The sequence below is a fragment of the Suricata suricatta genome, chromosome 7 (assembly GCF_006229205.1).
Source record: "Suricata suricatta isolate VVHF042 chromosome 7, meerkat_22Aug2017_6uvM2_HiC, whole genome shotgun sequence".
In the NCBI taxonomy this organism is placed as follows: domain Eukaryota; kingdom Metazoa; phylum Chordata; class Mammalia; order Carnivora; family Herpestidae; genus Suricata; species Suricata suricatta.
This window is the reverse complement of record NC_043706.1, coordinates 122,943,702-122,964,683: the sequence shown is the minus strand read 5'-3', so window position 1 is coordinate 122,964,683 and position 20,982 is coordinate 122,943,702. Positions and strand designations below refer to the sequence as shown.

The 20,982-nt window shown below is 41.3% G+C and overlaps 1 protein-coding gene across 1 annotated transcript in view; it reads right to left on the bottom strand.

The window, feature by feature from the left end:
• Window positions 1–20,982, bottom strand: part of ADGRG6 (adhesion G protein-coupled receptor G6) — a 136,688-nt gene that overhangs the window by 11,513 nt on the left and 104,193 nt on the right. The window contains exons 19-24 of the mRNA XM_029943244.1: window positions 17,443–17,493; window positions 17,115–17,119; window positions 16,944–17,071; window positions 15,559–15,827; window positions 13,915–14,011; window positions 11,031–11,314 (exon numbers count right to left, since the gene is read on the bottom strand). Of these exons, the coding sequence (XP_029799104.1) occupies window positions 11,031–11,314; window positions 13,915–14,011; window positions 15,559–15,827; window positions 16,944–17,071; window positions 17,115–17,119; window positions 17,443–17,493 (834 nt within the window). The remainder of the gene's footprint in view (window positions 1–11,030; window positions 11,315–13,914; window positions 14,012–15,558; window positions 15,828–16,943; window positions 17,072–17,114; window positions 17,120–17,442; window positions 17,494–20,982) is intronic.

Here is a 20,982-nt window from a genome sequence, read left to right as displayed (position 1 = left end):
TGGGCAAAAGTAATGAAAGTACTCTCTTCACTTATGTAGTGAAAGTTGCAAAATATGCCTAAAGTTAGGCTTGTATGTTTTTATGGTTTAATATCTTGATTCAAAATGGCTCATAACTTACAAAATTACAGAATAAATTACATTATCAACTCTTAGAAGAGGAGCAAACTGGATGGACCCAGACTGCAGTGAAGGACCATGGCTGATTCTCTTCCTCTGGGACTGATTTCCTGTTTGCTTATCAGAGAGTGCCTGATACTAAGGAGGTAGTCTATAAATTTCCACTGACATTACTCATCACTGATTTCAAATAGACAAGTAGCCTATTAAAAAACTCCTGGGAGATGCAAATGCACTTATCTATGAGAGGTATGAATAAGATGTATGATGACCTAAGTCAAGTAATACTGGTCATAGTAATATTAGTATTTTATTATTTTTATGATTATACCATTTATATATTTTTATAAGTAAAATTATTGTATTATTTATCATAAATATTCTTTTTTTAAATGTTTATTTATTTATTTTGAGAGAGAATACCAACCAGGTCTGCACTGTCAGATCTCATGAAAACTGAGATCATGACCTGAGCTGAAACCAAGAGTCAAACACTAAACTGAATGAACCACATAGACACTCCACTAAAACTTTATTTTTAATAAAGTAATTAGTGAAGGAAATATATCCTAGTGACCTACTTATTTGTCTAGAATGATATCAGAGAGGGTAGGGAAATTCTAATTGTGTATTTTTAAGCTTTTTGGTTATTTTTGAGAGAGTGCAAGTGTGAGTGGGGGAGGGGTAGAGAGAGGAAGGGGAGAGAAAATCCCAAGCAGGCTCCACACTGTCAGTGCAGAGTCCGATGCAGGGCTCAAACCCAGGACCCATGAGACCATGTCCTGAGCTGGGACCAAGAGTAGGACACTCAACCGGCTAAGCCACCCAGGCTCTAACATTCAAAGAAAGCTCTAATAAATATCAATCAAATTGCAGTCATTCTGACAACAAAGGGACAGGCTCCTGAAGGTCCTGTGCTGTGGACAGAAGGGAGGCAGCTGGGTTGGGCAGGAGGAGCCAGCGAGAAGTGAGCTGCGGGCCGACTGGCCTGGCCCAGGCACGACAAGTCTCAGAGCAGAGGGGGGCGGCTTTCTTCCACACTTGAAACCCTCAGAAGCCGCACCTGCAGGCGATCCGCTTTCCTAGGGAGTAAGGGGGCAAACATCACTGGGTTTGGACCTCCCCTTCACACTGCCTGATGAAGTCGGATGGCGTTTCAAAGCCTTCTCCCACCTACAATTCCAATTCCCTGTGCAGTTGGCTGATACACACAATCCCTTTAAAAAGTAAACATGCCTTTTAGTATCACCGGAGTGTGAATAACCAAGGTACATAAATAATATGAACTAGTTAACAGATCTTTTTAATTTTCTAAGAGGTGGTGGCCGTTTCTGAGTAAACGGAGCAGGAGGCAAGGAGGCCTGAGGAAGGGTCAACACGAGTTACAGATGAAGGAGGCTGAGATGGAGTCCCTGCTTTGGTTGACCCTATTTTTGTTAACTGGGGCCGAATCTGTAGGTTCTGTGTTTTTGTCACGCAGCTGAAAACACAGGTAACTATGTGTGCTCTATGAGGTCTCCAACCATTGTTTAACAAAATCACACGTTGGGGCTGGAAGAGATTACAAACTTCAGTTAGAAACTTTCCTTCCCAGGCATCTCTCCTGACAAGGCCTCCCTTGGAGCAAATGATTTTCATTCGTTGAGAGCAGAAGGTGAAAGCTGCCAGATGTTGCGTCCCCTGTGTTATACTCAGCAAATTTTATAACTGCCGTATCTACTGGGGGAGAAAAAAAATTTCAGAGGTCATGTCTGGTGTTTCGAGGACACTGGGAAAGACCTAACTCTTGGATTCGCTTTGTCACCCTTTGCTGGGATGCTAAGGTGTGAATTATTCTGAGGGTCCGATGGTGACCAGAGTCACAGAGAAAGAGGTTAAAGATAAAACTGACTTATTACAACAATTTTTTAGATTGTGCAGTGCTGTTCTAAATTATAATTATACAGCATTAGATGATGTTGCCTATTTTTAAGCATCTGCGCTTGCCAGTAAATATACAGGCATCCAATAAGTTCAAGAGACACTGGAATACAAATTAGATTCAGAATCTGAACATCTCCTCTAAACTGCTGTGATAGCAGTCACTGAAATGCTCCGTCCCTCACTATGAATTGTGATGCCACAAGACAAAATTAGACAACAGGCATGAGAAATCAGAATTCTTAGGACTTAACATATTTTTAAATGCCAAAGTATTATGCTCATTGTTTAGCCTTGAGATACGTTTAAAAAATTTTTTAATGGTTTCTTTATTTTTGAGACAGAGAGAGACAGAGCATGAGAGGGGGAGGGGCAGAGAGACAGGGAGATACAGAATCCCAAGCAGGCTCCAGGTTCTGAGTTAGCTGTCAGCACAGAGCTGACGCGGGGCTCGAACCCATGAACGTGAGATCATGACCTAAGCCAAAGTTGGAGGTTTAACCAACTGAGCCAGCCAGATGCCCCATGTTTCCATTCACAGAACAGGGTTCTCCTAATAGATTATTTTCCTAGTCATAGTAACTAGACCTTTTCATGTGAATTCAAATTAGTCTGACAATAAATATTATCCCCAAATTCTTACAGGACAAACCATCCCTTTCACAGTTCAGCTGTAGGAAATGTGGTAGGTACACACATCTGGAAGAACTGCACTTACTCAGTATGGAAAGAAATTCTAAACACTCCGGGAAGGAGGAGAAGAAATGCAGCAGAAGAGCCAAGGGAATCTGGAGGCCAAAGCGAGAAAACAGGGCTGTTCCCTGCTCGATTCGGAGTGTTGCTTTTTTTTGGTGATCTATTTATAGATCTTGGTGCCAGAAGCAGAATTCAAATAAAAAAACTTTAGAGTTCCACACTGACATCCAAAGGAATCTGTTTGATTTCTCATCCTCATCTCTGGTCTCTTTTCTAGCAAAACGTTTTCCCTTTGAGGATCTTCCTATCGACCACACAGCACTCGGAAGGGTGTCTCCCGACCACCTGGAAAATTCTGCTCTTCTAGCTTTCTGGAAAGGGTTTTAAGCGGTGACGAGGGACCAGGATAATTGGCCTTTATTCTTCATACTGACTTACAGCTTTATGTAACTGACCAGGGAGCAGAGAACACGGTCCATAAAAGTTGAAAGCTGAAATAGCTGAAAAGATTTGAATCAGAATTAAAGCCTTTACTTCATCTTGACAGGTTAGTGCTGGTTCCATGAAACCGTTATATCTCACAAAACAGCTCATGAAGGTCTCTCTTGGGTGAATGTGAGCCTGAAAAACCACTGCTCTAATGAATCCAAGCCAAAGTCCCTTAGTAATAGGTGCTTCAGCTTGATAACTGCCTTGATTCTTTATTTTACTCCCATGAATTCAGATTTCGTGCTGGAGCAAGAAGATAGAAACTTGAACTTATTTTAAATGAAGAGATTCCTAACTCATGCTCTACACACCCATTCCGCCTCATCCTTGTTTTCCTTTTACAACCATCTTTCTCTAAGCAGAGGTACCTGCTCACTTAAAAAACAAAAACTTAGAGGCACCTGGGTGGCTCAGTGCGTTAAGCGTCTGACTTCAGCTCAGATCGTGGTCTCATGGTTCATGGGTTTGTGCCCTGAGTCGGGCTCTGTGCTGACATCAGAGCCTGGAGCCTGCTTTGGATTCTGTGTGTCCCTCTTCCTCTCCCCCTCCCCCACTCACTCTCACTCTCTCTCTCTCTTTTACAAAAATAAATGAACATTGTAAAAAAATTTTTAAAATTTAGACCACTATGCAAATTCAAGATGTCTTACTTCTTGGTAAATTTTGCAATTTTCTTATTTAAAATAAACGACTTTTTCAATCATGACAGAGGACGGTGTCACAAGGCTACGGGAGGGTGGGCCTGCCCCTGGGCACTGTAAACGAAGGAAAAGGTAAGAAACTCCACCTCCACAAACTCCCCCCAGGGAAGCACACCCTAGGTCAAGGCTGGTTTGGCAAATATGGTGCAGTAATACCTACCAGAGGGATCTAAACTCAGAGTGAGAAACATTCTGAAAACTCTCATCAAAAAGTAGATTTGGGGGATGCCTGGGTGGCTGTCTGATGAGCGTCCTGCTCTTGATTTCTGTTCAGGTCATGATTCCAGGGTCATGGGATTGAGGCCTGCATCAGGTTCCACACTGAGCATGGAGCCTGCTTAGGACTCTCTCTCTCGGACTCTCACTCTCACTCTCACTCTCTCTCTCTCTCTCTCTCTCTCTCTCTCTCTCTCTCTCTCCTCCCCCCCACACCCTCTGCCTCTCCCCTCCCCACCCATGTTCTTCAAAAAAAAAAAAAAAAGGAGGGGATCTGGTTTTTGATATCTAGTCCTTTCATTGACCTGAGAACACCTTCAAGCAGAATGTTGGAAAAAACAAATAATAAACTTCCTTCTAAGTATTGGCACTATAGTTGCTGCAGATGTTATGATCTGTGTTTAACCTTGGTCTTTATAAAAGCTATTTAACTATGTATTTAGAAAAAAAATACTGAGCCTCAATATTTTGGCTAGGAATTTGGCTCCCACATGGGACTCATTCTCTTTGGTTGATTCTGGCAAAAATTTGTGACTTTCTGAGGCAGATGTAAAATGAGTAGCCAAAGGGATGTTCTCAGATCATTAGCCTGATTATCAAAAGTTAAGAAAAAATTGCCAAGGAACAGTTCCCCTTGGATATAAAAACAAAAGCTGTACAGTAAAATTCAGGACAGCACCTACAGCCATTCTTTCACGGCTCTAAAAGGTCACTTTCGAGAAGCTGTGGTGGAGGAAAAAAAAGCAAACCAAAACCAAAACCTCGGATCCTTTGCTCCTAATGAGTGCCTTACTAACTAAAGGCAACTGACACTTGGAGCAAGATGGTCATTTACAAATTCCGACAAATAGCCTCAGCTAACTTTTTCTTACTCTGGATAATAAAGATCCAGAGTCACAATTAGGGGGAAGATTACAGATATAGATAAAAGTTCAGGGATGCAGGGTGGCATCAGTGTGGGAAGTAATGATGAATGAATGGTATCTTAGGTCCACAGGCACACGTAGTTCTGGAATTTTGATGAGAAAATCAATCAAGAATTAATCAAACCATGTTATGTGGGCAAAAAAGGATGCATGCTCTAGATAACCGATTTCTGACACAAACGGTCTGGATGACCTCAAAGCTCCCGAGCAAGCCTGGGTCCGTGTCTCTGAACAGCTCCCATATTCTGTTGTCACACAGGCATAGCCAGCTGGCTGTGGGGCTGGGTTTACGGCTCTCTTCGGGAACCTTCTGAATCCAGCTTTCATACTACCAAGATGCCCTTTAGAAAATTATTTCTCTGTGGCAGAAAACGCCATGCCAAAAGATGAGTCATTTATTTCCTTGCCATGTGTAACGTCTCAGCCAACATGATGTCGTTTCAGATGTTAGCATTTAAAGGTGGTTCCTCTCTTTACCCTGGCACCGAGTCCCTTAAGTTGCACATGTGATTACAGCACAGCTTAACGGTCAGGAGGCTCCTAACCCTTAATCTGATTTAATTTTCTTACTTCACCAGTAATTCTAAAATAAAACTAATAAATATATGTCCCTAAATTATTATTTTCTGAATAAGGGTAAGAGTAAATTACCATTTAGTCATTAAGTATATAATTACTAATGAGTTTTCTCAATGGATACAGGTACTCACTTCCTACAAACTTTAAAACAGAAAATCGAAAGGGCAGTCACTTGTTTTATTCTGCTTATGCTTTATCCCCTAATATGTAATATGCTATATGATAAGTATTATATTGTCAAATTCAGACTGCTCTTAGGGGAGCCAGGGACTCTTCTGAGCCTGTTTCTTCATCTATAAAATGGAGAAAATACCTTCTTTCTTGGGTACAGACTTTCTACGTATGTTTTAAGAATTTCATCAAATCATGGATGTTGTGGGAGATCTTTTTTTATAAGCCACAATGCACTATGCAAATATCAATTGTTTCTGTTGCTCTGGGTATCTTAATATTATCAAACTTATTAGTGGCAAACACTACCTCTGAGTAGACTGATAATACCCTTCTGTGTTCACAAGGGCAGCTTCTGTTTTAAGAACTATAGAAGATGTGCTGATTGTGCCCGTGACTATTAATCAATATTGTTGAATTCACATGCTTGGAAAAGGAAAATTGAAGACCAAGTTCTTGTTATGGGACTAGATTTAAGATCCTGATGAACTTTGTCAGGAGGGTTACACTTCCCTATATCTGAAAAAACCTAATCTAATTGATAGTGTCAAATACTTCTGTGTAGTTAATGAAAAAAAACATACAGCCTTGATACCGTTTATCACTTAAATTTTTAAAATTTTTTGAGAGAGAGATATAGCACAAATAGGGGAGGGGCAGAGAGAGAGAGAGAGAGAGAGAGAGAGAGGGAGAGAGAAGAGGGGGGGACCCCAAGCAGGGTCTGTACTGTTAGTGCAGAATCCAACAGAGGCTCAAACTCATCAACTGTGAGATCATGACCTGAGCCTAAATCAGGAGTTGGTGTCTTAATTGACTGAGCCATCCAGGCACTCCACTGTTTATCTTTTTTTTTTTTTAATTTTGTTTTTGAGAGAGATGTGCATGTGTGATTGGAGGAGGAACAGAGCAGAGGGAGAGGGGTAGAGAGAATTTTAGGCAGGCTCCATGCCCAGTGCAGAACCCATTGTGAGGCTTGATCTCAGGACTGTGCGCTAATGACCTGAGTTGAAATCAAGAGTTGGATGCTTACCCAAATGAGCCACACAGGGACCTCCATCATTTTTATAATAATCAACTACGTGCACTGATTTATCACAGAGCAATAATCTAATCCTACAAGTGCGTTGGCATTGGCAAGGGACAGAGGTGCCCAAGGGGACTCTGGCCAAGGTCTTCTCAACAATCAGGGAACTGCCTTTTACTTCTTTAAAATGAGTTACATTGTATTTCCTGAAGTGTAGGCTAATGTTCCCAGACATATGAATTATGGTATGTTTTTGTCAAACATCTGTTCCCTTTTAAATAGCAATTTGTACACCATACCATTTTCTCAAGTTGTAGTCTTTAGAAAAAAACTAAAATCTCAAATACAGTGATCTACCCGTTCATCTGGGGAAAGCAGTAAAGACAGCAAGAACAGATATGTAACACCACCATGGCCAGAGAAGACACACGTACCTTTTCATCTTAATAGAAAAAGAAAATCAGTGGACTGATTAAATATAACCTACTCAAGTAAAGAAGGCAGACTGAAAGGAACGAAGCAATATACTGTAGAAAATTAGAAAATAATAGACTTAGCCTTAAGCAAGATTCACTTCATGATTTCATTTTCTTATTCAAGTAGCTAAAATTTAAGCTATAACACAGAGATTACCATAATTCTTTGATACTCACCACTATTTTAAGCAGTTAGGTTTTGTGGTTATAAATGTATATAAAAAATAAAAAAGTATATAATAACAAAAATATATATTAAAACTGAACCTTAAAATAAAATATGAAAATAAAACATGTTTAACCTTTTAATATATAGGCTATGTAAATTTATGTAAGCACCCGTATGATTATACATGTGTATGTGTGTTTGGACACCTTCACATTCATACATGCATTTATTTCTAAGAGTCCTGAAAGATAAAATGGATTTTTACCTTGTCTGAACCAAAGTTTTGAAGACATACACAAAAATGTGTATTCGCAAAACCCACTGGCATGACACAGATGCCCCGATCTAACTGCTGACCCAGCTTGGACACCTGTCCTTCCCCCACACGCCATCTCTAGAACACTAAAAGGTGACTTGTGGGGTTTGATTTTCAGAGGCTCCATTACAAGCTAAATCTGAGATTAAAATCTGGCAAAAATTTAGTTTTCAGAAATTTGTATTACACTCTACATCTCTGGCCACCACTAAGTCTAATAATGACAGGCTTTAGTTAGCTAGAACATTGCATTAAGCAAGAAGACCGCTCATCCTATCCATTCTAAAAAAAAAAAAATGAGTTTTTTTTAAGTTTATCTATTTATTTTGAGAGAGACAGAGAGAGAGAGACAGCATGAGTGGAGGAGGGGCAAGAGAAAGGGAGAGATAGAGAATCCCAAGCAGGCTCTGTACTGTCAGCACGGAGCTCAATGCAGGGCTCAAACTCATGAAACCATGAGATCATGATCTGAGCCTGAACCAAGAGTCATACACTTAACTGACTAAGCCACTAAGGTGCCCAAGAGTTTACTTTAATGAGAAAACCACTGTTGAGTGTCCTGTGGCAGCATACTTCCAAAATTTCTCTTGACTCTGTTCACGTATCTCCCAGTCGCCCACCCCCACCGCAGTCTAAAATAATTCACTGCCTTGTCTCACCAGGACCATTGCAATAGCCTCCTCTCTGCTTGCCTGCAGACACTACTGGGCTGCTCTAATCCCTTCTCCATTATGTCCAGCTTCATCTTTATAAAATGCACATCTCATCATGTCATTCCACAGATCGAAAGGATTTCAAAGACTTCCCACTGCTCTTAGAAAGACAACAAGCCTTCTGGTATAGTCCCAGCCACCCTTTTGTACCAAGCACACCCTTCTGTCACTCTACAGCTCATTCTTGGTTTTCTGGTTATCTGAACTTTCTTTTAATTCCTGGGGCATATGCTATAATCACTAACAATGGCAGGTTTTTTGCACATGGAGTGTCCTTCGCCTGAAATCATCTCTTCTCCGTTTCTACCTCCACCTCCACCTAGGTCATCCCTATTGATCCTTCATATTCCGGTATAGACACCATGGCTTCTGTCATTTGCCCTCAACACCACCAGCTCCGTTTCATATGGTGACTACTGATTAATGTGGATCTTTCCTACTAGAATAGAAACTCCATGAGACAAAGGGATCGCATCGTTTTGTTTGTTTGTTTTTGTTTTTTGCTGGAATAAACAAAAATATCAGAAAGAATAAAAAAGACAAGGTAGTTTTCTTAAATAGTACCCGAGTTCACTGTATTGTTTCTCTAGACTGCCTAGATTCCATATGCATCTTTGAATAACGCATATACCTTCAACAACAGCCAAGGCTCTCTTGGAAGGTTCAGAAAGTGACTCAAATAAAAGCCACCAAGTGACTTTCTGTAGCATCCTGACAAGTTTTTGTATAGACCTGGCCACTAAGCAATCGTTGATGGACTGGTGTGCTCTGTACTACTGTGTTTAAATTTAAATTTGCTTTTTGGGAAGTGTTTTTAATGTCACTGGGATGTGCAGAAATCTGTTCTGAATTTATATAATTTTCACATCAGTCTTAAAAGTCAGCGATTCATGAAGAACTGTGACTTGAGGATGGTTTAGAACATTTTTCCCTCCTGACGGGAGACCTGCGCTGGGAAAAATAAAACATCCCAATTCTCACTAATGGAAATAGAGCTGAACAGACAACTGTAGCTGTTGAAGCCTACTGAAACTGCCAGGAAATTCTAAAGGCAAAAACAAGGTTGGGCTTGCCGATTAATGGGCCTGAAACATAAAACCATGGAATTTCTAATGTTAATGGACATTTTTGTCAATATTTATCTAGGCACTTCTATGTTGCATATTATAGAAAAGATTAACTAGGGGAATGCTCACTTTACAAAGCTAGGTCCTAATGAAGATGTATTCATGATGCTACTTATCTAGTTCCCATCTTTAGGAGGGGCTCTTGAGGCTTATTGTTCTATTTACTAGAGATAATGAGCCCACATATTTCCTCTATTATGGGACAGCGAACCTGAATAAAATCTGAATTAGTGCCTCTTTATGCCAGAGGAGTCTCAGGTTGGATTTAGGCCATCTCCAAAGCCACTCCCCCTTTCTTCATCCAGCAATCCATTTATTCATTTAACAATCACTGAGCACCTGCTTCATGACAGTTTTTTTTTTTTTTTCAGGAGCTCACGAGCTGGTGGGAAAACTAGGATGCAAAGCAAAGCAGATATGTACAATATGAAATGATAAACACTCCCCTGCAGGTAAATACCAGCTTTTCTTAGAACACACCTGTAGGGGAAGGGCTGCCCGGGCATCTCGTTGGGTGAGTTTGATGAGCAAGCCTGCATCCTAACACACTGTCCACCCCAGCTCTGGTCCACGCAGCTTTAGTCAGCCCTCCTTCCCCCACACACCTACCAGGGCATGGCCAGGAGCTGCCGGTAAGTCAGTAGGACTGCCCTACTCAAAAATCCCAAGCTGTGTCACCTCCTTCCTTCTGCAGTGAGGGCCTTACGGTGCTTCTGAACATCAGGGAATTTTTTCAACGACCCAAGGGATATCCAATATCTTACAGAATGTCACTCAGCTTTCAAAAACATGATTTATATTTACTTAAGCTTAAACATTAAATTCCTCATAGAATATACTTGGGTATGTATTATGGAATCAGAAGCATGATACGAAGCTCCTTGAAGGAAGCCTTTGATTTCTATACAAAGAAGTCCACTGGCAAATTGTTCAACTGATTGCTATATCTCATGAGAAAATAAGCATTTCTGAACTAGAACATTGATATTTATTTTGAAAACCAAGGAGCCAAGGAATCAAGATGAATTGCTCTGTCCCTGCATAGATTCTAGAAATTCTTCTGGGCCATGGTGCCTCCACATGAGATACTAAGCAAAACTGTGAAGAAAATAAAGTTGCCTCCCTTTAAACTCCCCAGTTAGTCACAGAATCATGTAGATTTATTGAGCACCTACTATCCATCAGGCACTGTTCCAAGTGCTTGAGATACATACCCATCACTGCAAAAAATTCAAGACCCCTTTAATGAGTACCCTGTACCTGGGTCTGTGTTCATTACCAGAAACAATGCAGTAGAAACTCAGCATGGCATTGGCCCCACAATGGAACTGTTTGCAAACACGATATAATTAGAATGCAGAAATTTCAAAGGTACCATATACCTTACCTTGTAGTGAATTGAAGACAGAGAAGAGGTACATAAAAGGGACATTTAAGGGTCCCCAGGCAAAGAAAGCAAAACCCCACGTCATGCCCAGCAGAAACGTCAGGCTGACCACACTGCGCAAGTTCCTTAAAACCTCCTCGCGTAGGGTCCGGTTGCTTCTTTTGCCATTCCTCCCACAGATCTGCACCATTACCACGATGAACATGGCAACGTTCAGGAAAAACATGACTCCAAAATACCCAGCGCAGGTCACATAAAATACGACTGGATCCTGAATCCAACAGCTTAAAGAAGAAGAAGAAATAGAGAGAAAAAGAGATTTAGTACCATGTCCTGTTTACCGAAGACGTCTCCTGGCTTAGTTTGGACTTCTACAGAGTTCACAGCTGGGCCTTTCTCAGTGCCTTTAGACAGTCACTTCATTTTCTTGGGCCACAGTTTCTTTTTTGGTGTTTACACAGTTTTTTGTTTCTTTGTTTCGGGGGCGGTTGTCTTAGATAGCCATCGTCTTAACATCTAGTTATTTAAATCAACAGTTAAAAAGTAAATGAGGAGGGTTCTTGAATTCTGACTTGGTGTGAAGACACTCCTGGTTGGCTCCCCCAAAACGATGTCTGCCCCCTCTTCTCTGCCCCCTCTTCTCTTACGTGACTGCATTCTAGAGCACGGGAAACTTAAGTACTCATTTTCTCAATCACTTGTGTATTTAAGAAGTGCCCATGTGAACATTGTCCTGCAAAATGACAGGGAAGCAAAATCTGCTAGGGGATTTTTGGGAGAGCTCTTCTCCATAGACGTAATTGGCAAGGTCCTTATTTGTTCTTTCCACTTCTGACGTGAATGCAAGTTCTGGATCTGCAGCTCTCCCCTTACATCTCTGAGGGAAAGGCCAACATCAGGCCAAGATCGCTGCAGAGTTGCTGACCCTGACACTCTCAGCCATAGAACTGACACTAGCTATTGCCTACAGCAACATCTCCGGTCATGTGCAAAGAGCCAATTCCCACTTAAGACACACATGATCATGGATTCCATTACTGCTGCAAAATAATTCCTATTAATATAATTAGCCTGGCTGAGGCAAGACCTTAGTGTAGAACTGTGGTATCCCTACAATGACATTTCTCGTGAAGAGTTAAAACATTTACACCAATTACATCTTTAAGAGATGAGGGGGGCTATACTTGATATTCAGAATGATATATAGAGATCAGAAAATAGATTAAAGTAATTTATTTTTTTATTCAAGTTTATTTATTTTGAGAGTGAGAGAGACAGAAGAAGCAGTGAAGGGGCAGAGAAAGGGCGGGTGGGGGGAGGAAAAGAGAGAGAATCCTAAGTAGGCGTGGCACAATTAGCACAAACAGAACTCATTGTGGGGCTTGAACTCACAAACCATGAGATCATGACCTGAGCTGACATCCAGAGTCAGAAGCTTAACTGACTGAGCCACCCCAAGCTCCCCAATATGAAAGCAATTTAAGAACTATACCATGTGTGTTAAATTACTTTCATCTAGGGGCACCTTGGTGGCTCAGTTGGTTAAGTGTCCTGCTTTGGCTCAGGTCATGATCTTGCAGTTTGTGGGTTCGAGCACTGCGATGGGCTCTGTGCTGACAGCTCAGGGCCTGGAGTCTGCTTCTGATTCTGTGCCTCTGTCTCTCTCTGCCCTCCTCCACTCATGCTCTGTTTCTCTTTCTCAAAAATAAGCATTAAAAAATTCAAAACAAAAACTGTCCCATATGTACAGTGTCCTATGAGTAAAGTCGACAAATAGGACAATCTGCAGATACCCCCATACATAATTAACACTATGGAAGTTCTTAGGTGCCTCAAAGATTGGATAATTTATTTAAAGCAATTAAATTCATTTTAAAATTCTCATGTAAATGGCTACCATTCTGGGTTACATGTCCCACACTGGCACATGACTGCCACCAAGGCAAAGGCAGTCTTGAGCATCCTTGAATCCCAGAACCTACCGTGATCTCTGGCATACAGTAAATGCTCAACAAATGACAGCCATTGACGGCACAGCAATTTACTAAATGTGCTTTAAAGTCTTGTGAGACTTGACTGACATACTTGTAAAATTCACTTATTTAGGACTGGTGCACTGACTTCAACTTTTAATATATCATATTATAAAAATCCCCCGAATGATGCTCACCTCCAGAGCTAATATCCCTTTACATACAGACGTTCCCCCCCTTAGCATCCCAAAATATCTGACCTGGCAACTTATTTTCTGCTAGATCTTGTGGGGTATTTTGAGACCCGCTTTGGAAAAATAAAGAGAAGGAAGTCCTTGAGGGAATGGGACACAGACTGGACACTGACTGGATATGAAAGTGTTATCCATCCACGAAATGTGCACAGAAATGTTGCCTCACAGGCCTCATCTCAGGAGTAAGCTCTTTGTCCATCAATAACTCATTCAATCAACAAATATTTATTGAGGATGGGCTAGATAAAATATGCGAGAACTGCCAAACATGAACAATATACAAATCTTGGCCTCAATGATCCTTCAGTCTGAAGGGAATTTTCCCCACGCAAACACTGACTTGGTTTTCCTGAAGATGTGTGTGGGTTTAAGGGGAGGGAGTGTTACAGAATCTCCTCCTAGAGAATGGGTCCTCTGAGCCTAGAAGAGCATATCCCAGACTTCCCCTTCAGTCTCCCAGATGACAGAGCACCGGCCGACATGGGGACGCAGCTCACAGCGCGGAGCGCCCAGTAGAGACCTCGGCAGGCATGCAAACGGGTTCCAACCTTCCCAAATAAGAGGCTCACTCCTGGCCTGGAAACTTGTACTAAACATTAGGAAGCAAAGGACATATACTCATCACTAATAAATTCCCAATGAGCTTTTATTACTTACAATTCATCGCCTTGTTCTTTTCCGTAACTTTGTTTTCCGTAGACCTCATTTTGGTTTTTGCTTGCCAGGATAATGGACACAACTAAGGCAGGCAGACCTGTTGTACAAAGACCATGATGTGAGCCACTTTTCTGAAGCCTCTGGCACTGCTTTATGGGACTGATAATGGCAAGGTGTAAAAAAATAATAATAATAGGGAACGAAAACCCTCCATATCACAGAAACACATTTGTTAGAACTGACAACTTGGCTCAAAACAATGATAAAATCCCATCTTTGGTGTGGAACATCCAACTGTGAGTGGCAACAATGAAAACCCACTCTCTCTTTTTATTAAATGTTTATTTATTTTTGAAAGAGACAGAATGCAAGTAGGGGAAGGTCAGAGAGAGGGGAACACAGAATCCAAAGCAGGCTCCAAACTGAGCTGTCAGCACAGAGCCTGATGCGGGGCTCGAACTCATGAACCGTGAGATCATGACCTGAGCCGAAGTCAGACACTTAACTGACTGAGCCACCGAGACACCCCTAAAGGCCATTCATAAATGAGAGTTAAATATTCAGTTTGCTTACTGGCATTCTGGTTATTCTGAATCCAGAAGCAAATATACATTTTCATGTTATGTTTCATTGGGAAAGGCCACCCCACCCTAACTCCCTGAAAAATGCTTTTAGTGCCCTGAAAATGGTGCCAAACACCTTGGAAATGTCCCAGACTTCTATATTGCCCTCTGCCAAAAACAGAAACAAAAACAAAAACAAAAACAAAACAAAACAAAACAAGAAAACTCAAACCTCTAAATACTTGCTCTGATAAGAGGCCAGATAAAGAAAGGAGCCCATCTAGAAGATTCCAAACAGGCTAATGCTACCATCCATGCCTGGCGGAGGGGTCATGTTAAGAAGTTCAAGTCAAGATTTCTGGTCAGTATTCTGGTTGCACACACAAAAATAACCTTCTCTCGCTGGTTCCAAGACACGGGCATTTGTTTAGAGGGTGAGGAGAGTCCGGATAGTCTGAACCGGCCTTTCTGTTTTGAAACATAATGGAAAGGCACCACTGCCTGCCAGCTGCTTCTTCAGACTTGGGTGGGCTGGCTCTGGTCACAGGAAATAAGTTTGTGGTGACTCAGGAGGCTAGGACTTTTTTCCTTTACTCTTGAATTTAGTAAGGAGGGCTGAACAGTTTTTTTTTAAACACCATTCTGACATTAAAAAAAATTTTTTTTTAAAGAGAGAGAGAGAAAAAGGGGCATCTGGGTGGCTCAGTTGGTTAAGCATCTGACTTTGACTCAGGTCATAATCTCACTGTTCATGAGTTCCATCCCCACGTTAGGCTCTGTGCTGACAGCTCAGAGCCTGGAGCCTGATTCAGATTCTATGTGTGTGTCTCCCCTCGCTCCCTCTCTCTCTCTCTCTCTCTGTCTCTCTCTCTCTCTCTCAAAAATAAATAAACATTAAAAAAAAAGTTACAAATACCATTCTGAGGAAGCCCCTGCCATGGGATGTAAACATCAAATCTGCATCATTCACAACTGTGAAGTTTCTTTTAGGAGCACTAGTCTTTTGAAATGGTATTTTCCTAGGAGGACTTGGCCATTTCTGCGACAGTAAAACAAAACCAAAACTTGTGAAGCGGCTTACCCCAGCCAATGATGCAGAACTTCAGTATGTATCGGCGAATGTAAGTGTTAAACACTTTCACCAGCGCAATGTACATGTGAATTGCTTCCAGCCCCATCCAGGTGAAGGTTGCCAGGAGGAAGAAATGGAGCAGGGCAGCGACGGCAGTGCAGAGGCCCTCCACGTGGAACGAGGTGATCCAGCCATCCAAGAGGAAGAGGAGGTTGAGGAGCAGCAGGGCGGTGCTCAGGTTCATCAAGATTTTGGAGGGATAGTCCCTGCGCAGCTTTCTGGAAGGGGAGAAAGGAGGAGAACGAATAATCTTTTAAGCACAGGTGGTAACTTCATGTCTTCCACAAAGCTCTGCAGCAGGTTAGGTATTTGCGATGTGGCCCCACCAGGAGGACGGAATTTGTGCATATTTAATGATAATTATGACTAAGATATATATTTATAACTGTTTTTAATATTAGTTTTATTTCAAAACTGTTTCTAATTGTTTACCAAATTTCCAATTAGTTTCGACAGATTGCACTTTTTTAACCTAAGAAAAATTCTAGTTATAAAAATGAGATTTTTGTTTTAAAAAAAACAATGTCCCTAAAATTTTCGGAAGTTTCTTGATTTTTAACGAAGTAAGAACCCTTTTTAAAAATTATTTTTAATGTTTATTTATTTTTTTGAGAGAGAGAGAAACAGAATCTAAAGCAGGCTCCAGGCTCTGAGCTGTCAACACAGAGCCTGATGTGAGGCTCGAATTCATGAACCGTAAGATCATGATCTGAGCCAACCAACTGAGCCATCCAGGCACCCCGGGATCCCTTTTTTTAAAGAATAAAAAAAGGTTTCTGATTCAGGACTACTTTTATGAGATCTGTGAAGTAGATGTTGTCACCTTTAACCAGGTAAACAGTGCTTTACATAATTTTTATTTATATGTTAATCAGCTCTTCCAGATTTGGGGCTCCTGGGCAACTCAGCCTGTTAAGCTTCTGCTTCAGCTCAGCCCATGATCTCATGTTTTGTGGGTTTGAGCCCTGTGTTGGGCTCCATGCTGACAGCTCAGCACCTGGACCCCGCTTCAGATTCTGTGTCACCCTTACTCTCTGCCTGTCCCCTGCTGGTGCTCTGTCTTTCAAAAATAAATAAATGTGAAAACAAATTTTTTAATCATCTATTCCAGGTTTAAATGCATTTTTCCATAGAAAGACAGTAACTATAAATAAAGGTTCTATAGCTAGAAAATCTGTGTTGCATGATATAAATTATGAGAAACCTGTACATTAAAGTTGGACCACTCCACATGATTCAAAAAGTACAGAAGTGTTTTCAAAAGCAAAGGCAATTTTCTTATTCACACTTTGGGATCGTTAAGCACTGGGTTTTGACAGATAAAAAAGACTTACTCAAAAGCGACATATGTCAGCAGAGTTGCTGCCGAAAAGATGGCAGATATCCCACACCCAACATAGGTGATGAAGGTGAGGACCCTGGTGTTTCTTGCATCTATCTGAGAGGCGGTTCCTTGAAGGTCCTACGTAAGACACGGGAAGCAGCTGTTAAGAATCTCTTTTCACGAGAACTGTGTTTTATTAGGAAGTTCATTGCTAGCACTTACAATCTTAGCTCAACCTTAAGGGAAAAACAGTGGAAATCAATATGGAAACTTATGTTTATTATACTCTTGCAGATCATTCTCTGAAACCGAGTGGAGCATTACTGAGAGGTTGCACGTTGCTTTCTATCGTTACCTTGTAAGCCAAGCTCTTCGCATGCTGGAATAGCATGAAGAGCAAAACCACCGGGTTGGTCCCCCACCAGAAACTGGGAAGGAGGTCATTGCCTTGTCTAACAAATGATCAGGCCCCTTCCTCACACTTGCAGGCTAGGGGCACAAATACAAACGGAGCCCACCATGGCCAATGTGAGCCCTTGGGCAAACACTGGCTTCTTTTTGTTTAGTGCTGGAGGTGAGGGTGGGGTCCAGCCAGTGGACAGCCAGCGTCTGGTGCCCCTGAACTTAGTGCTGAGGATCTTAACTATGGTCATTTCAAAGCTTGGTATGTATTGGGTTAGGTGATCTTTATTTTTTTCATAAATGAGATGCCATTACAGATTTTTAGGTCATAGTTTTTTGTTTTTTGCTTTTAATCTCTCTAGGCCTGAAAGGGCACCATTTAAAGTATTAAGGGCTGTGTAATGGAAAGAAGTGAACACTTCCTAGAATATTAATGTGAAGTATTAATTTCACTGTGCAGAAGCAGATTTACAAAGTCTAGGCCTGGTACGGAAATCTTTATTTTCCTTCTTATATAGGGAAGTGGGTTAGGAATAAATCTTGAGCTAAGACCATCCATTCAATCCTGGTTGGAAGATAAAGACACTTCCAATAGGCAGCATATTCAAACTGGAGCCTTCTCGAAGAAGGCCATATTCCAAACAGGATATAAAATTTCAGGTCTTTAATTATGAAGAAGAAAGTTTGTTTTATAAGCTTTTCATTTTAGGTGTTAATTTTCTTTAGTTGTCACCAAAATGTCAATAAAGATTGATACTCACACATGACGCCTCCAGTAAGTGATGCCTACATGTGACTATGTGTGTGACATGACGACATGGGACTGTTTCAGGTTTGGCTGATACAGTGAAACACAGGTAACAGCACTTTGGTGGCTCCCAGAAACGCACAATGATCAAAATCAGCAGACACATGTGCCCAGGGTCAGAAGGGACTACCCGGCCCTTCTCTTCCAGGACTTCCTCCAAACACGGGAGGACCTGGGATTTCCCTGACACATGGGCTGGGGGTCTAGTCAGTGCCAGTGGACTCACCAGAGAGGCCACCTGACCAACATTTTGGTTCCTACGAGACTTCACGAAGCAGAGAGATGGTCTCGAGAAACAGCTGACTTATCCTTACGTCTTGAAAAACCTATGGCTCCCATCTAGGTGAGGCAGGGGACTTGCAAGCCACAATTGAAATCATGATTTAAAGCATTAGTTAAATAATGTTGTTTGCTGTTATACACTTACACACAACTCTCAGGTTGTTTGTGCTTTTGAGAACAAAGAATATGAGAATATTTATTCCTCTGAACTAGCCAACATGAAAATGCACTAATGTTAAACATATTAAAATCAGTTTTACTACGAAGAAATGTAATAGGGGACATTAAATCCATCATATGTTAGTGGATTAGAAGATATAATTATGGAGCTGGGGAACTTTTTTTTTAACGTCGCATATGGTAAATGTGTCACAGTACAATTTAGACTCTGGAAATATCTTATACAAGTTAATAGAGTTTGTAAATCAAGAAAGACTCTTAACAAAGCCCTGGTGGTCTGGAAAAGCTGGAACGACATGGGCACATCTCCAGGAAGGATAAATTCTGGAAAGTTTTTCTTCCAGAAGTTTATAATCTAATGAGAGCAGCCAAGGTGGAAAGGATAGTACAAAAAAAATGCACATCTTCACATATATGTAAAACGAATTATTTAATCAAGTAGCAACTGGAAAAGACACAATTACAAATTCACAATAAAATTCAAACAACAGATAAAGAAACTGACCATTCAAAGTAATGAAGAGCCAAACTTTGGTTACATATAAATCACTGTAAAGTGAATTGTATTACTGTTATTTACTTATCTAAATTAGGCCTACAACATACACAATCCTGCTCAGACACACATGTGCATACACACACATACACGTGTGCACATGCACGCGTACACAGTTCAAATAGTTAAGTGAATTAAGCTAAAGCCTATACCTGAATGAGGATGATGCAAAGTAAGTGATTTCTGAAAGGATGTCAACTGTCAGTTTTAGAAAAGGAGAACATGGCAGTAAAAACCGAGGGTGTTTTCGTTTTGTTTTGTTTTGTTTTGTTTTTATTATTTAGGGAAAACATACCATAGTTTAATTGTCCATTTTCATGCTCCAGCAATAAAGAAAAATCTTTGTAGTTTGGGAAAGTTAAAAAGTGATTTGCAGGGCGCCTGGGTGGCTCAGTCAGTTAAGAAGCTGATTCCAGCTCAGGTCACAATCTCATGGTTCTTGGGTTCGAGCCCTGCGTTGGGCTCTGTGCTAACAGCTCAGAGCCTGGAGCCTGCTTTGGATTCTGTGTGTGTCTCTCTCTCTGACCCTTCCCCACTCATGCTCCATTTCTCTCTGTCTCAATAATAAATACAGCATTAAAAAAATTTTTTAAAGTGATTTGCTATATGATTGCCGCCTTTTTAAAGGCCTTATTTTTATCCCCCGGGGCATTTACGCAGTGGACAGTCAGGAAAATTACTTGCAGGCTTGCTCTATGACAGTGGCCATGTATATATGCTAAGGGGAGTCAAGAGCCCAATGTCACGTCACACAGCCCCTCACCACTCCTACCCCTGCCCAGTCCCATGGACAGCAGGGCTGAGGCCTCAGGGAGGGGAGAAACGTGACCATGATGTCCTGATACCAATTCAAAAAGCTTTACTGTCTCAGCACACAGTGCTGCCATCACCATTAAAAACCAAACACGGTTTGATCCTTGGGAACTATACCAGGTACCAGAAACAGTGGAGGGTGCCCTGCACACCAGAAAATTACCTGTAAGAGCACAAGTGTACCAGACCTAAGGCAGAGGTGTTCTGTCTGTGGATGAAAAACTCAAACAAGTTGTTCCATGTAGGTGAGTCTCAAAAATTTGGTGGGATGAAAAAAAAAAATGTCAATGTGATCTAATTTTGGTTTAAAACTGTTGGACGAGGTGGCTAATGAGATAAAAACAGGGCCACAGAGAAGAAGGAAGGAAAGAAGGAAAGCATGGAAGAGGGCCTAGTGGTAAGAAACATGTGATGTCCATCGACTCTCTGGCGGCCCAAGGATGCCCTGGTGCCCCTGTCCCTAGTCTGTCCTAACGGGCTGTGCTCTCCAGGGGTGTTTGGGGAGAAGAATGATTTGGGGTGACCACTGGATCACCCAGCACAGCACCTGCTACAAAGTCACATTCAAACATAATGAGTGATAACGCAAGAACAGTATTTTGTGAAAGTTTTCACAGTTTTCTTCCATGTTAGTAAAACCCAACATTTTCTTCCTCTTTAAATTTCCTCTCCCTCCCTCCTTTCCTCTCTCTCTGTCTCCATGACTCTGTTTCTCTCTTAATTCAAGGCCCTCATGGTGATCTTATTTCTAGGATTATTTACCATCACTGTTAATGAAATAAAAAAAAAAGTAGGGTTCTTTTCTATAATTACTGTTACATATTTTAAATATGTGATCTCTGCTAATTAGCAAGATTCAAGGCACAGATTACAAGGATCAGGAAATAATTCTCCAAGGACATCATCTCTAAAGGCTGACTTGTGAGAAGAAGTATGCCTTCCCAAACGATACCATTTCACAGTGAGTGTGGACACTCCTCCCTACCATCAGATCACAGTGAGTGTGGA